Source organism: Heterocephalus glaber, unplaced genomic scaffold (assembly GCF_053883595.1).
Source record: "Heterocephalus glaber isolate CG9 unplaced genomic scaffold, H.glaber_assembly_v1.0 deba00001497, whole genome shotgun sequence".
In the NCBI taxonomy this organism is placed as follows: Eukaryota; Metazoa; Chordata; class Mammalia; order Rodentia; family Bathyergidae; genus Heterocephalus; species Heterocephalus glaber.
In genome coordinates, this window is record NW_028258320.1 from 5593476 (window position 1) to 5605748 (window position 12273).

The window sequence follows — 12273 nt, forward strand, 5'->3', positions numbered from 1 at the left end:
AGTTTTAAAGGACAGGAAATAGCTGAATGGCAGGAAAGAGGTGACTTCGGGAGAGAGGCAAGGTACATTTCCGAGGCCAGGAGAGGGACAGAGATAGGTCCACAGGAAGTCAGTTACCTCTGCCCCAGGACCCAGGGAATCTGTTTGATTGCAAGTCACCACCTGGTTTTTAAGTCTCTCCTGTGATTTTTTTTTTTTTTTTTTTTTTGGCATAACATGTTGAATTTGATGGGGTAGCTTCAGGGAGTTGGGTGCCACACTCTGTGAGGATGATACCTTGCATCGATATGGGAACTGCTTTTTAACAGTGCAGCTGGATTTGGTGGCACCACCTGTAACCCCAACACTCTGGGAGGCTAACGCAGGAGGACTAGCCTGTCTCAAAGTAAAAAATAGTAATAATTTATAAAAAGAGCTGGATGAGGGCCGGGGATTTAGCTCAGTGGTTTTGCTGCCTGCTGCACAAGCGCAAGGACCGGAGTTTGATCCCCGGTACCAAAAAAAAAAAAAGAGCTGGAGTTGTAGTTCAATGCAAAGGCTCTCGGTCCAATCCCTGGTACCTTCCTGACCCAGAAAAAATAAAGATTACACAGGACACAGTGGCACCTACCTGTCATGCCAGCTACTCAGGAGGCTGAGGCAGAAGGATTGTTTGAGCGCAAGAGTACAAAACCAGCCTAAGAAACATGGCCAGACCTTGTCTCAAAAACAAAACCAAACCACTAGGTATCTAGACCATGCCTCAGAATGAGGGAATCAGAGTACTTGGGAGTGGGGGCTAAGGACCTGAATCTTTCAGTCTTTCTCTTCATTATTTATTTATTTATTTTTGGTACCGGGGATTAAATTTGGGACCTTGCACTTGCGGTGCAGGTGGCAGCACCACTGAGCTAAATCCCTGGCTTTTTTTTTTTTTTTTTTTTGAGATAAGGTTTTATTGAGAGTTGTCTTCAAACTTTTGATCATCCTTCCTCAGCCTTCCAAGTACCTGGAATTATAGGCTTGTGCCTCTGTTCCCGGCTCCTTCTCTTCTCCTCTTCCTCTTCTCCTACCTTTCTTTCTTTCCTTCCCTCCTTTTCTTCCTATTCCTCTTCTTTCTCCTCTTCTTTCTCTTCCTCCTCCTCTTCTTCTTCCTCCTTTTCCTCCTCCTTCCCTGTCTTTCTTTCTCTCTTTTTGGGGTAGATTGAATCCAAGGTCTTCACACTGAGCAACATCCCCAGCTCTTTAGAGCCTTGCTAAATTGTCTGTCTAGACTGGGTGTGAACTTGTGATCCTCCTGCCTCAGGCTACTAGAGTCCTGGGATTACAGGCATGTACCACCACAGCCAGCTTTTTCTTAAACTCACTGAAGTGGACTCAAGACCCACATGGGTCTTACAGAGCAGTTTAAAAAGCATTGCTTTTGGGAATTCCATGAAAGTGAAAGTCCTTGGGAAAAGTACTGCCTGTGCTGATTATCTGGTGGGAGCTCTATCAGTTTTCTATTGCCAGGGCCTACAGGAGTGGGCAGAAGGAGGAAAAGCCAAGTTCTCAGAGCATGATGGAGCAGTAGATGGGCTGCTCCCTGGACAGCTAGAGGTGGAAAGATGGTGCTTCAGTATATCAGTGGAGAGTGACAGAGATGACAGGCGCATCCCTGGGGGTTCCCTAATTGCAGGCAAGGCCAGTTAGAGTATCTGATAAGAGGGTGTCAAACCATTCTTTCTCCAGGGGTCACCTGCCTGGCACACCTGGGGCCCATGCTTTATGTGCGGCATGTCATAGTGGAAACAAAAGACTGTTGTGGGGAGAGCTCAGTTTGTCACAGAGGCTTGGCCAGGGCTTGGGCGAGCCTGGGGGTGTTGAAGTTGGGGAGGAAGGGGCGGGTCTGCTCTTGACCAAAGAACAGGGCTTTATAACAGTATTTGAATTAACCCAGCAGCCATCTGATGGCATCTTGCCCAGCAGCAAGGAAATGCTTAATTGGCTTAGGTCAAACAGAATTCCCTTTTACTGTCCTCACTTAGCCAGTATTTCCAGAAGCACTACCTCTCTGGAAAGATAGCACCTTAGTCCACCCTCTTGTTTGCCTTGTTAGCAGCAGATTGTTTAGCTTGGGAGCCAGACCAGAGAGGAATTGCAAGACGGCTGAGGCCACTCTGGTTACCCAAGCCACTTACAGATAGGACAGTCCCCAGGGGTATTGAAGCCTGAACCAGAGTTGCCTATGATGACTCTGCTCTCTGGGCCTTTTTACCACCAGAGGTACTTGGGGCATCCTGGGGGTGGTTTTCTAGGGGTTCTTTTGGGGTCATGGACTCTACTGGAGACACAGTGCAGCCATGCGTTCTTCTGACCCATTCATTAGTCACTGCTTAGAAGCTGTGCAGAGATGTGTGTGTCTTCATTTTGATAAAGAAATGCACCAAGGTGAGATTGTTTTTCCTCGTTTTCCCACCTGTGAGGGTCTCGTTCATCATTCAGTGCCTCTGTCAAGCAATGTGTGGCTGTGTAGCCGGGTCCCATCTGCTGGTGGTTTCAATCAGTGCTGGCCCATAGAATCCCCTGAACAATGGAATGTCCTTTGCCTATGCTGGTCCGCGTGTCATCACCAGCTCTGTTTGGCTGCTGAGTGCTTAGAATTTGGAGTCACTGAAGAACAGAATTTTAGATCTTATGATGTTTCAATTAACTTAGATTTAAAGAGCTACACGGGACTGGTGCCTGCTGCTGTCTATAGACAGCACAGATTTAACGCATTGCTTTTGAACATTGTTTGATCTGAGAGCTACAAGAGCAAAAAGTAGATTTTTGTACCTCGTCCCAACACACACATATGAGGCATGATCAAAACAAAAAACATGGTGAGAGGCCGGAGATTTAGCTCAGTGGTTTCGCCACCTGCTGCACAAGCGCAAGGACCCAAGTTCGATCCCTGGTACCAAAAAACAACTACAAAAGAAACATAAAACATGGTGAATATTTAAATTAAAAATTTATTATAGTAAAAGACACATTGCCATTCACCCCTCTCTCTTTGAACTCATTTATCCCATCCTTCTTGCCACTTTCTGAAGCAGTTTGGAAGTCTTCTTTTGTTTGTATCTTTTTGTAGCTGCCGTGATGTCCTTAATTGATTGAAAATGTTTTTGGTAATTTCTGTCAAATAAAAACATCACAGCATGTTCTTATCCCCCTCATTCATCGGATCTGGCACTGTGTGACTTCTGGCTCTTCCCCAAAGTCAAAATGATCATGAAAGAGAAATGCTAATGGATTCAGAACATTGAGGCAGCCATGACAGCACAACTAAAGATACTCACGAAATTGGATTTCCAGACCTGGTTTAGAAAGTGCCAAGAACAATGGAATAAGTACACTCGAAGCAAGGGGGAGTGTCCTGAGGAGGATTAATGGCAGTGTATCTTTTACTATAATTTTTTTAAAAATTAGGGCCAGGGATTTAGCTCAGTGGTTTTGTCACCTGCTTTGCTAAGTGCAAGGTCCCGAGTTTGATACCTGGTACCAAAAAATAAAATTTAAACATTTACCATAGTTGTTGACCATACCTTTATGTGTATATGCTTGATTTATTGATTTATTTATGAGATAGGGTCTTGCTTTGTAAGCTCAGGCTGGCCTTGAACTAAATACATAAGCTATACTTGAACTCATGGCAATTCTCCTGCCTCAGCCTTCTGAATGCTAGGATTAATTAATTAATTTGGTTTTGTAGTGCTGGGGATCAGACTCGGCCTCATGAATGTTAGGCAAGTCAGGTACTACTGAGCTACATCCTTAGCCCTTCTTTCATCTTTCTTATTTATTTATTTATTTATTTATAATTTTTATTTTTTTGGTATCAGAGATTGAACTCGGGACTTTGCACTTGCAAGGCAGGCACCGGAACCACTGAGCTAAATCCCCGGCCCCTTGCATTTTATTTTTGAGACAGAGTCTTGCTTAGTTGCCCAGGCTGGTGCTGGCCTCCAACTTGAATCCTCCTGCCTTAGCCTCCTGAGTAGCTGGGGTTACAGGAGTGCACCATTGTGCCCAGCTGTGCTGATATTTCTTCTTCCATTTCTTTTTCTAATGCTGGTTATGAGCCAGTCAGTTGGCTTCAGAATACATTAACAGACAATGACTGTGGTAGGCAGGTACCAGTGGAGTCCTGAGACATCCCTGGCAGAACACATGCTGGGAAGGGCTGTCTTGGGAGAACCCCTCTCCCTGAACTTGGGTTCAGCTCCCCTGCCTGAGACCGGGAGCCAAGCTGATAAAAGCTCCTCTGAGCCAGCCATGGATGCCACAGGGCCAGTTCCACATCCAGCAGCTGCCCTCTGGGCCCATCGCCAGCAGTGTGACCCAGGAGAGGCCACTCCAGGGGTGGAGGCAGGAAGATCGTGAGTTCAAGGCCAGCCTGGGAGTCTTAGCGAGACCTTGTCTCAAAATAAAAATTAGAGGGCTGGGGATTTAGCTCAATGGTTCTGCTGCCTGCCTCGCAAGCACAAGGATCCGAGTTCGATCCCCGGTACCAAAAAAAAAAAAGAAAAGGTTGAGAGTGTTGCTCAGCGGTAGATCAACCCTGAGTTCAATCTCCATTACCACAACAAGAAAAAGAGCAAGGATTTTTGTTTGTTTGGTTTGTTTTTTTTAAGACAGGGTCTCACTATGTAGTCCAAGCTGGCCTTGAACTCATTGTGTAGCCCAGGATGGCTTTGTATTCATAGTGATCCTCCTGCCTCCCCCTCCCAAGTGCTGAGATTACAGGCATGTGCCACCATGTCCAGCTCAAGAGCAAGAATTTGACACTGAGCTGGAAATATACACTGGCTGTGGACCTTGTACCAAGCTCAGAATGAGCTTTTCCTCATAGGCCGGTGTGAGGAGAGGCAGCCACCCCACCCAGGCCTGGCACACAGTAGATGGTTAGCAGTTGTCCCCTCCCCTCCTTTCATTATTTAGTGGTGCTGGGGTTGGAACCCAGGGTCCTGAGCACACTTAGAATGAGCTCTGCTCCTGAGCTGTACCCTGCGCTGGCTTCCCTCACCAGTGCTGAGAAACCTGGCAGCAGCTCCTGACTGCTCCCATTCCCTGGTTTTCCCTTTTGAACCTTAGGACCATAGAATCAGATAAACCATAAATAATCCTTGGTTAATCCATAATGTACTCCCATTATTAGTCTACATATAGCTTGCTTTTATATAGTTAGTTATTGTTGTTATTTTTTAATGTGGTTATTGGCCATTTGTGTGTGTGTGTCTGGTGAATTTTAATTTTGGTATTTAAAACTTTTTGTTGTTGTTGTCAGGTATGGAACTCAGGATCTTGCGCTTACGAGGCAGACGCTATGCCACTGAGCTAAATCCCTGGCTGGTATTTCATGTAAAGAGTATAATAGTCCAAGTGGGCTAGGGATTTAGCTCAGTTGTTCTGCCACCTGCCTCGAAAATGCAAGGTCCTGAGTTCAATCCCCGGTACAAAAAAAAAAAAAAATAGTCCAAGAATCCCCTACAAACCTTTGTCCAAATTCAATTATGTATATTTGCCTCATTTGCTTTGTTAGTCCCTATTTTACATTTGTAGCCATAGTATTGGTTTTTATGCATTTTTTCCTAAACCATTTGAATAAGCTGAAGATGGCCCTCTGATCTTTTGCCATTGGATGTGTGTGCAGTGATGTCACTGGGTCTTAGTTTGTATTTCCTTGATCTCGGTGATTCTGGTCACTGGCCATGTTCATATCTTCATCCCTCCATTGTTGTGTTGAGAGGTGGTAACTTTTCCCTAAGGGACTCTGAGAGCAAGTCTGGATGCCGAAGAAACACAAAACCGGCCAGGAACTTGTCCATAATTTGCATGGGTCCCCGTGGGTCCCAGGGACCTCTTTGCTCTTCTGTTTGGTTGATTTTATATATGAGGGGTCCATCCAGGCTGGCCCCCAGGGCTTAGATAAGGCCACAGAGGTGAAAGGACCATGAGTCTTTATAAGGACTCTGAGATGCTGGTTTTTCTGTTCACCGATGACCTCCTGTCCCTGGTAGTGGCCCCATACTGTGGATACAATGGCACAGCCCTTGGCTCCCTTTGCATCTGTCCTTTCCCCAGGAGCCCTGTCTTGAACAGACCTGTTATGTCCTGCTGTCATCTGCTGTGTGTGGTTTATAGAGGATGCTCAGTTAATGTTTGTTCAGTGCATTAACATAGGCTTTGAAAGTGGTAGTATGAAGTGATCAAAGACTACAGTGAATATTTACTTTAAAAAATATTGGTTACAGGGCTGGGGATTTAGCTTAGTGGTTTCACCACCTGCTGCACAAGCACAAGGACCCGAGTTCGATCCCCAGTACCAAAAAATATATATATATATTGGTTACAGTGAAGGACACATTGCCATGAACCCCCTTCAAGATGTTCCTTCACTTTGAACACATTTATCCCATCATTCTTGTCACTTTCTGAAGTAGTTCTGGTAGTTCTGTTTAGTGAGTTTCTTTATGAGATATAATAAAAAATAATACAGTGACTGCCGCTGCCGAGTGCCACCAATGGAAAGGCAGGCTCATAAAAACATGGTGATGTGTCCTTATCTGCCTTATTCACCAGATCTGGCACCATGAGACTTCTGGCTTTTCCCCAAAATCAAAATGACCATGAAAGGTAAATATTTTGAATGGATTCAGGACGCTCATGAAAGACTTCTAGAGCTGCTTCAAAAAGTGGCAAGATCAGTGGGATTAAGTGTGTTTGAAGTGAGGGAGAGAGTGTATCTTTTACTATAATAGATTTTTAATTTTTTTGGTACCGGGGATTGAACTTGGGACCTTGCGCTTTTGACGCAGGCAGTGGAACCACTGAGCTAAATCCCCGGCCCTAATAGATTTTTTTTTTTTGGTACTGGGGATCAAACTCAGGTCCTTGCGCTTGTGAGGCAGGCAGCAGAACCACTCAGCTAAATCCCCGGCCCCCTAATAGATTTTTTATTTGTTTGTTTTTGAGACAGGGTCTTGCTATGTAGTTCAGGCTGACTTTGAATTCATTATGTACCCCAGGCTGGCCTCGAACTCACAGCGATCCTTCTGCTTCAGCCTCCCGAGTGCTGGGATTACAGGCATGCACCAGCACTCCCAGCTACTATAATAGACTTTTATTTAAACACACTGTATTTTTTAATCAGACCTCATATTTCATTATATACATTTAATATATAATGTATAATATGATATATTCTTATGGCTCAAAAGGGTATCAGTGAAAAATCTCCCCAGTTCTCATACATTATGGAAAATAGTGTGATGGTATTTTGTAGTGCTAGAGCTACTCATATTCTACCACCTATCCCTGGCAACTTAGAGAAACTCAGGTGTATTCATACCTGTGAGGATGCTTGAAGCGGCTCTGTGCTTAATAGCCCAAAACTGGAAACCACCCATCTCTCCATTGGCATTAGAATGATTAAATCATGGTATATACTCATGAAACACACCAAATACAGTGATTATTTATTTATTTATTTTATTTTTTGCGGTACTGGCGATCGAACTCAGGACCTTGCACTTGTGAGGCAGGCATGGCACCACTGAGCTAAATCCCAGGCCCAATACAATGATTTTTTTAAAAAGGAAAAAGATTAATCTCAGCCAGGAAGTGCCACACAGCCTATAATCCCAGCAACTCAGGAGACTGAGGCAGAAGGATCACAAGGTTAGGTCTAGCTTGGACAACCCGGCTTGACTGTCTCAAAATAACAAAATAAAATGGCTAGGCACGTAGATCAGTGGAACAGTGCTCTCTTGGCATGAGTGAGGCCCTGGTCTGACCCCAGCCCTGGGGCAGGGGCTGGGGAAGGGGGGATTACCTCTTGACTGAGGGAGAACATAGCATTGAGAAGGAATCCTTGAGGGTATGGGGTGCTAGCATTGTTGGTTTTCATTTATTTCCTTAGAAACTGAGTCATGTGTGTGCCTGCATGTACATTCACACAAACACACAGTTTTTACACAACCAGCAGAACATACGTACTTTTGAAGTAAAAAGAAAAAGCAACAGCCCCACCATAAAGCTCAAAGCTGGTGTTAGGCCCCGCTCTTTTCCACTCACATGGTTACTCTGTGACCCTGGCCCCGTGTGCCGCTCTTGATCTAACACTTGCTGCACATAGGCATGGTGCCATGCACTCCATTCCCTCTAATCCAGCCCCCGCCAGCCCAGTAAGGCAGGCACAGCATGATCCCCATTTACAAAGAGGCTCAGGCTGCTGTGGTGCTGGGTCTGGAGACCTTGCCAGGAGCTGGTGGTCACCTCAACCTCTTGCCCTGGGCTGTCTGATGGGCCCCTTTCTCTCCCCAGGTGGCCCTGTGCACCCAGGTGGCCCTGGGCATGGAGCACCTGTCCAACAACCGCTTTGTGCACAAAGATTTGGCTGCCCGCAACTGCCTGATCAGTGCCCAGAGACAGGTGAAGGTATCAGCCCTGGGCCTCAGCAAGGATGTGTACAACAGGTAGGAGGGTCCAGGTGGGGTGGGGATCCCCACTCCTTCCCAGTGGGTAGATCCAGTGGGGGAGGGGCTTTATCCGAAGCTGGAGGCCCAGGGTAGGGACAGACCCTTCCTCTCCTCTTTCCAAAGGGGCAGCAGGCTCTGAGTCCCTGCTAGTTGTAAATGTTTTTCTAGTGGTAAAAATGATAACCCTCAAGCTAGGCGTGGGTGGCTCATACCTCTAATCACAGTATTCAGGATTGCTGTGAGTTCAAGGCCAGTCTGAATTACATAAGAAGACTGTAAGTTAAAAAAAAAAAAGTTAACCTCTTTTTACTAGGCAAACTTTGTAACAGTTCATGTGTAGTATAACTGGCTCCCTCTCCAACTTCCTGAGTTCAATAATTATTGCTTTGAGGCCTCAGATTTAGAGCTCAGTGTCATAGCCACACATTTCTCTCGGGTGTTGCACACCCCGAGTCCCTGGAGACCGCTGCTTTACAGTCACTCCAGTTTTTCTGACTGTTGCTTTGGTCATGATTGATTATAAGCTCTTTTCTTTGGACAAGTTCTTGTTTTCTACATTTTTAGAACTAATCTAGAAAGGATATATGATGAGTAGCTTTCTTTTCTGTTAACATTTAGGCAAATAGGATTCTTAGTAAAATTTGTGTTTGGCTTGGTTTGTTTTTCTTGGTACCGGAAATTGAACTCAGAGCCTTGTGCTTGCCAGGCAGGTACTGCACCACTGAGCTATATTCCCAGCCCCTCTTTGTGGAATTTTTTTTTTCCAGTACTGGTGATCGAACTCAGGACCTTGTGCTTGCAAGGCAGGTGCGGCACCACTGAGCTAAATCCCTGGGCCTTCTTAGTAGAATTTTAAGCCATCAAACCCCACATGGGTACCTCCAGAGTGGACCCAGCATTCCCTGTGTGCTGCAGACATTTCACTGCTTTCCCTGAGTGCCTTGATGGGGAAAGGCTGGGCGGAGCTGGGGTGGGGTCCCAGATGTAGGACAAGCCCAAGACCCCAGTTCTGTGCTCCTCACCCCTTGCCTGTGCTGCCTCTGTCCTGCAGCGAGTACTACCACTTTCGCCAGGCCTGGGTGCCACTGCGCTGGATGTCCCCAGAGGCTGTCCTGGAGGGTGACTTCTCCACCAAGTCCGATGTCTGGGCTTTCGGGGTGCTGATGTGGGAAGTGTTCACCCATGGGGAGCTGCCGCACAGTGGGCAGGCAGATGATGAGGTGCTAGCAGGTAGGCAGCTGCGGTGCTTCCACGGGGTGACTCTGGATTTGAGGTTGGTGTTTAGCAAGCCCATAGCTTTTGCACAGATTGACACAGAGCCCTTGCCCCCAGCGCCTGCCCTGGCTGCTCTGACAACTGTCTAACAACTCTTAAATCGTGGAAGACCCTTCCCAGCCAGCCACAGTGGGCAGGGCCTGGAGACTCACCACTCTAGGTTGCATCCCAAGTCAGTGTCCACTGCCATCAGCCGTCGCTCCCCCATTACCCTCAGTCATGTGCTGCTTGGGGACCTATGGAGCACTGCACAGACTGCTAAGTGCTTCCCTCACCCTCTGCTACCTCCTCTGCAGATCTACAGGTTGGGAAGGCCCGGCTCCCACAGCCTGAGGGCTGCCCTTCCAAGCTCTACCAGCTGATGCAGCGCTGCTGGGCACCCAGCCCCAAGGACCGGCCCTCCTTCAGCGAGATCGCCAGCACCCTGGGGAACAGCCCCTCCTCAGATGGCAAGCCGTGAGCAAGGTGTGGCAGGCTGTGCCGAGGATGGCAGGGGCAGGGGAGAATGCCCTGGGGAGCCTGCAGCGTGAAGGGCAGAGCCCCGTCCCCCTGGGCCCTGGGGTCCCTGTCTGGGCACAGCCAAGGTCTGGGCAGTGCCTGGGTCTCCCTCCTCTCCCTCCCTCTCGGCCTTGGGGAGGCTGATTCATACCCAAGCCGGGTGACTAGGGCCTTGGTTTAGGCAGCTTTCTCTGCCACCCCCACCCTCATCAGGGACAGCGTGGGTACCTCAGGTAACCCTGATTTCTGGCCTGCAGCTTCTTCCTCTGACCAGGTGCAGCTCTGTCACTCCTCTGCCAACTCTGCCTGGAGGGCTGGGGCGGGGGGCTCCTTCCTGTACCCAGCAGCGCCCATGGGCCCCACCTGGGCTCTGGACCAGGACTGTGGAGAACACGGCAAGAGTCCTCCAGTGTCGCTTGGCACAATCACCCAGACCCCGGCCTCCCTGCCCTCCTCTCCCCTCATCCTAAGTGCCTGGCAGATGAAGGAGTTTTCAGGAGCTTTTGACACTATATAACCCGCCCTTTTTGTATGCACCGCGGGCGGCTTTTGTATGTAACTGCAGCATGGGGTGGGTGGGCATGGGAGGCTGGGTGGGCTCTGGATGAGCTGTGGAGGGTGGGCCACTCCCCTCACACCTTTACCATTGTTGTTCTGTTTGTTTGTTTTGTGGTTTTTTTTACACTTGCTGCTCTCAATAAAAAAGCCTTTTTTACAACCCGAGACTTGTCCCTGCTTTTGTGCATAATTGATGCTCTTCTTCCTCTTCCTCCCCATGCTGTCACCAGCTAACTGACAGGCACTGGTCCTTGCCTCCAGCCTGCTGAGAACACAAGGAGGAGGGAGATCCATCTCCTCCCACAGCTTTGGGGGAGCTGTGGGTCTGGTTCTCCTGCCCTTGGCCTCCTGTTCAGGCAGGGCAGGGAGGAGTATGGGGCCAGACAAGTTAGAGTGCAGTTAGAGGAGTTGATGACAGGAATGGGCGCTGAGTCCCTTTAAAACTCTAGGGAGGAAGGGGCTGGGAATTTATCTCAGTGGTGCCATCCTTGCCTTGGAAGTGCAAGGTCCAAGTTTGATCCCCTATACCAAAAAAAACCCCCAAAAAATCTCTAGGAAGGAGCCAGGAGTGGTGGCACACATCTGTAATCCAGCACTCAGGAGGCTGAGGCAGGAGGATCGCTGTGAGTTCAAGGCTAGGCTGGACTACATAGTCCAATACCAGTTTGCAGTTTACAGCAATTTCTGTGAAGATGGTGTGTCCTCATCTACTTTATTCACTGAATCGGACACTGTGTGACTACTGGCTCTTGCCCAAAATCAAAATTACCACGAAAAGGTAAATGTTTTGAATGGTTGCAGGACATTGAAGCACCCACAATAGCACAACTAAAGACACCAAAGAGGACTTCCACAGCTGCTTCAGAAAGTGGCAAGAACGATGAGATAAGTGTGTTCATAGCATGGGGGAGGATTTTGAGGGGAGTTAAAGCCAATGTGTCTATCACTGTAATTCAATTTTTTTTTTTTTTGGTACCTGGGATCAAACTCGGGTCCTTGCACTTGCGAGGCAGGCAGCAGCACCACTGAGCTAAATCCCTGGCCCTGTAATTCAATTTTTAAACATTCACTGTATTTTCTGATCACACCCTGTACCTCTCCCCCAAACTTCTTTGTCCACCTAACTTCCTTATTTCCATAAAGGGCCTCTGTTCAGAAAAGTCTTAAGCCTTATTCAAAATCGTCATTATGAGCCTTCTCTGTGCCTCCCTCTCCCTGTGTAGCCAACCCCTAAAATCCATGTAGTCTTCCTCTGCACTGTTTCTATTTTTGCCTCAGTTTTAAGAGAAAAAAATGAAAATTCTGATTGTGCAAGATGTCAAACAGTACAGACTTACAAAAAGCAAAATGCACGCCCTCCCGTCCCAGACCCACTCTCCAAAGGTGAAGCTCAGCTGTCCAGGCTTTTCCTGCACACACTGGCTTGTGATTTCCTTCCATTCCCTCTAATCCGTTATTA

At 47.5% G+C, this 12273-nt stretch overlaps 1 protein-coding gene across 5 annotated transcripts in view; it reads left to right on the top strand.

Moving 5' to 3' along the window:
- Positions 1-10979, top strand: part of Ptk7 (protein tyrosine kinase 7 (inactive)) — a 54495-nt gene extending 43516 nt beyond the window's left edge. For 4 of the 5 annotated variants that reach the window (XM_021259782.2, XM_021259784.1, XM_087184572.1 and 1 more), the window contains exons 18-20: positions 8329-8480; positions 9535-9713; positions 10055-10979. In XM_021259782.2, coding sequence (XP_021115441.1) covers positions 8329-8480; positions 9535-9713; positions 10055-10218 — 495 coding nt within the window. In that variant the 3' untranslated portion in view covers positions 10219-10979. The remainder of the gene's footprint in view (positions 1-8328; positions 8481-9534; positions 9714-10054) is intronic. The other variant, XM_013072834.3, reaches the window with a different exon arrangement.
- The last annotated feature ends 1294 nt before the right edge of the window (positions 10980-12273 follow it).